Here is a 3095-nt window from a genome sequence, read left to right as displayed (position 1 = left end):
GAAGGAAGAGATGAGCAAGCAAGCAAAACATAAGTGGAAGCCACCTCCTAAGGGAATTCTCAAGATAAACACAGATGGATCCTTTACTTGGGAAACACACTCAGGAGGTTGGGTTTCACCATCAGGAATGACCAAGGAACGCTCCTGGCGGCAGGTGCTGGAAATCTGAATCATGTCTCCAGTCCATTGCATGCTGAAGCTTTGGCCCTTCAGCAAGCAACTATTACTGCTACTCATTTGGGCTGCCAACAAGTGACATTTGAAACAGATTTCACAACGCTGAAGGAAGCAATAACAAGTAACAACTATGATCTTTCAGCTTTAGGCACTTTGTTTACAGATGTGAAGTTTAAGATGTATGTAGGTCTGAATGTTGTAAGTGTGAATCATTGTAGCCGTGGTTGCAATAAAGCAGCACATGTTAGCTGCGAGTGGAGTCTATATGAAGAGTGGCTGCTATGAGACTCGGCTTGACCACTTTCCGCAACCTGTACTAGACGCTGTGCTGGTGATATGGTCAGCGAGTAATCGTAATAGAAATCTGTGTTTGCTTTCAAAAAAAAAAACTGCTCATGTTTGATGCTGCTTGGCTGTAAACCGTGCTCTGACCAAGCTAGCATCGGTGCCATTGGAAGCGAGAAACATGTAAAAAAGATGAATTTTGCGACAGCATACTGACTAAGCACGAGGAGCAAATCCACAGAGGATTAAGATAATGTAGCACAACAGGCTGATAGAGGACGATTACATAGTAGATGGGCACACAACCAAAGCAGCCGGGACAGCAGCACACCGAGTTCAGACCCCAAGCTTAGGTCAACAATCAGTCATTGCGGAACATGATAATACTAGGTGGATTATGACAGCTTCTCTCTCTCTCTCTCTTTTATCTCTCTCTCTGTCTGATTGGGCAGATATCACTGCTTGAGGTGAGGGAAGCACTGGACGAGCTCGCTCTTCGGATGCTTTGCCTCGGCATGCTCCTTGCACTTTGCTTCAGAGGTGGTGCAGATGAAAGTCTGCATGCATATCTTGCACTGCATTGGGAAGAAAGCATTGATCAGATGATCGGGCAATTTACCAAATAATGTTTCTAAGTTCTCTAAACTTATAACGTATTCACTAGACCGGTATGATGTGCAAGACAAAGCCACAGAACCATTTCAGCTATCCAATATGGTGCATATCCATTGGCAGACAAGAAATTTGATGAACTCGTAGGCAACATGACTGCCAAGATTGTTTTGTCAAGACTAATTATACACTGCAATGAACAATTTTCATTATATCAAGAGCCACATCACTTTGTTACTAATTCAAGGTGTGAGCAGTTGGGTTCCAAGAGACTAGAATTTTTCACCTGTGTAGTAAATGTAGCTATTTGGCATCGCAAGCTCAGTCCATCAAGTTGGTAAGCAAACAACGGGCACATCCACTGGAATTATACACTAACTTAACAAGAGTCTTCCAGCTACCGCCCTCCCCCGTGGATCCTAATGATTAACTGGTACCATCCAGAACTAGTTTCAGACACAAGCATAGCATTGCTTGGTAGCAGACCAAAGCTGGTTAGGACATGCCACACTCTTAAAGCTGTCAGATTATATCTCATTGAACTACAAGTGTCTCTTACTTATCAAACAGCGACACACACTGTGAAGGTTGCAACTTTGCTTGGCAGAAAACTCAGGCAGACAAACAACTAGTAGTAACTTGTAATTCGCACGATATGCGATGAGAATACCCCCCAGATCTATGCCCGAAGGGCAATTTTGGTACAATTAACTTGTAATCTAGCATGCTAGTATGTCGATACGCTAGCTATAGTCCTGGCAGCCAAAAGTATATGATTCCCTTCGTTTCTCCAGGCGTAATTGACAAAAAAAGAGCTCAAAATCCTACCGATAATCGCCGCACAAAAAAGAAAAAACCATCCACCCAGAGTCCTATCGAGAAATAGGCTACCAATCGTCGTTGCAACTGAAGAGGCACGCATCCCGTCCCAGTTAAAGGCGTAATTTCAACAAATTCCACAGATAACAGTTTCGTCTGCGGAAAAAAAAATCCCCAATCGCTAGAGAGGGTTAGATCGATTCGATCGATTGGATAGGCGGGATTAATCAGCGCACCTGGATGTTCATGGCCTTCTTGTTGGCCTCGAGCTGGCTCCCTGCGAAGGATCAGAAGAGAAAACACCAACAGGATCAGATCAGGAAGACCAACAAGATCTGACGACCAAGAGAAGGGGGAATTAGCTCCGTTACCCTTGCCGCCCTTCAGCTTCTCGAGGTTCCTCTCCCTCGCCATCTTGGACTTCTGCGCGTTGCCGCCGCCCATGGCTGTTGATTCCTCGACGAGACGAGACGAGACGATGCTTTTTCTGCTTCGGCGGAAATTTGGTGGGGAAGGCGAGAAGCAGGAGGCGGCTGCGTTTAATAGACGTGGAGGTGGGAGGTGGAGGCGGAAGCCGACGTTGGCGTCAATCAATCGCGGGCAACTTGCGCGTGCCAGTGTCCGTGTGGACCCCCGCTGAAGGAGGGCGTATCTGGACAGTCCGTTAGCTGCTCGTTCCGAGGTCTAGAACCATCTGTGAAAGTGGTGCTATGAACCGGGTCTAGAAATAGCTGTAAGAAAACTGGGTCTAGAAATAGCTGTAAGAAAACTGGGTCTAGAAATAAAATTCAAAATGCTTTAACGAATCAATAAAAATCTGACGTCGGATTTTTAGAACTGGAAACAAACGTCTCCTGGCCCGTTGATTTCTGACAAAAATCTCACAGCTCCACCGGGACCAATATCATGGTGTGGTGTGGCAGAGATGAGCGGGTTGCGTCGTCCTCGGAGCGCTGGGGGCATGAGGGGGGAGGGGAGGAGACCACATCGCCGCCCCACGGATTGCACAGGTCGGGCGCGCCGACATCGTCGTGCCATCACTTCAACAAGCCAACATCGATCCCGTCATGTTCCGACCTGCGTCGTCACATCATATCATGCCGACGTCCACCATCCCAACCTGCTCCATCACGTCGCTTGACGTGAGGGCCCTGGCGTCACCTCATCGATTTGCCCCCGCCACGTCGGCTGGCTCAAGGAGT

The 3095-nt window shown here is 47.3% G+C and overlaps 1 protein-coding gene across 1 annotated transcript; it reads right to left on the bottom strand.

Moving 5' to 3' along the window:
• Positions 1-657: 657 nt before the first annotated feature.
• LOC119363886 (uncharacterized protein At2g23090-like) lies at positions 658-2436 on the bottom strand. Its single transcript, XM_037629256.1, has 3 exons — positions 2265-2436; positions 2130-2170; positions 658-1037 (listed from the first exon to the last, which is right to left on the bottom strand). The coding sequence occupies exons 1-3, from the start codon at positions 2335-2337 to the stop codon at positions 918-920; spliced, it is 234 nt and encodes a 77-aa protein (XP_037485153.1). The 5' UTR covers positions 2338-2436; the 3' UTR covers positions 658-917.
• Positions 2437-3095: the final 659 nt, after the last annotated feature.

This window comes from Triticum dicoccoides, chromosome 2B (genome assembly GCF_002162155.2).
Source record: "Triticum dicoccoides isolate Atlit2015 ecotype Zavitan chromosome 2B, WEW_v2.0, whole genome shotgun sequence".
In the NCBI taxonomy this organism is placed as follows: domain Eukaryota; kingdom Viridiplantae; phylum Streptophyta; class Magnoliopsida; order Poales; family Poaceae; genus Triticum; species Triticum dicoccoides.
The sequence above is the reverse complement of the archived record's forward strand: the minus strand, read 5'-3'. Positions and strand labels throughout refer to the sequence as shown.

Bases quoted from the DNA above. Each gene is read 5' to 3' on its own strand.
- LOC119363886 (XM_037629256.1), bottom strand. From the start codon at position 2,337: ATGGGCGGCGGCAACGCGCAGAAGTCCAAGATGGCGAGGGAGAGGAAC. The intron at 2,171-2,264 runs GTAACGGAGCTA...GATCCTTCGCAG, and splicing joins GAAGCTGAAGGGCGGCAAGG to GGAGCCAGCTCGAGGCCAAC. The intron at 1,038-2,129 runs GTGCGCTGATTA...TTCCCAATGCAG, and splicing joins AGAAGGCCATGAACATCCAG to TGCAAGATATGCATGCAGAC.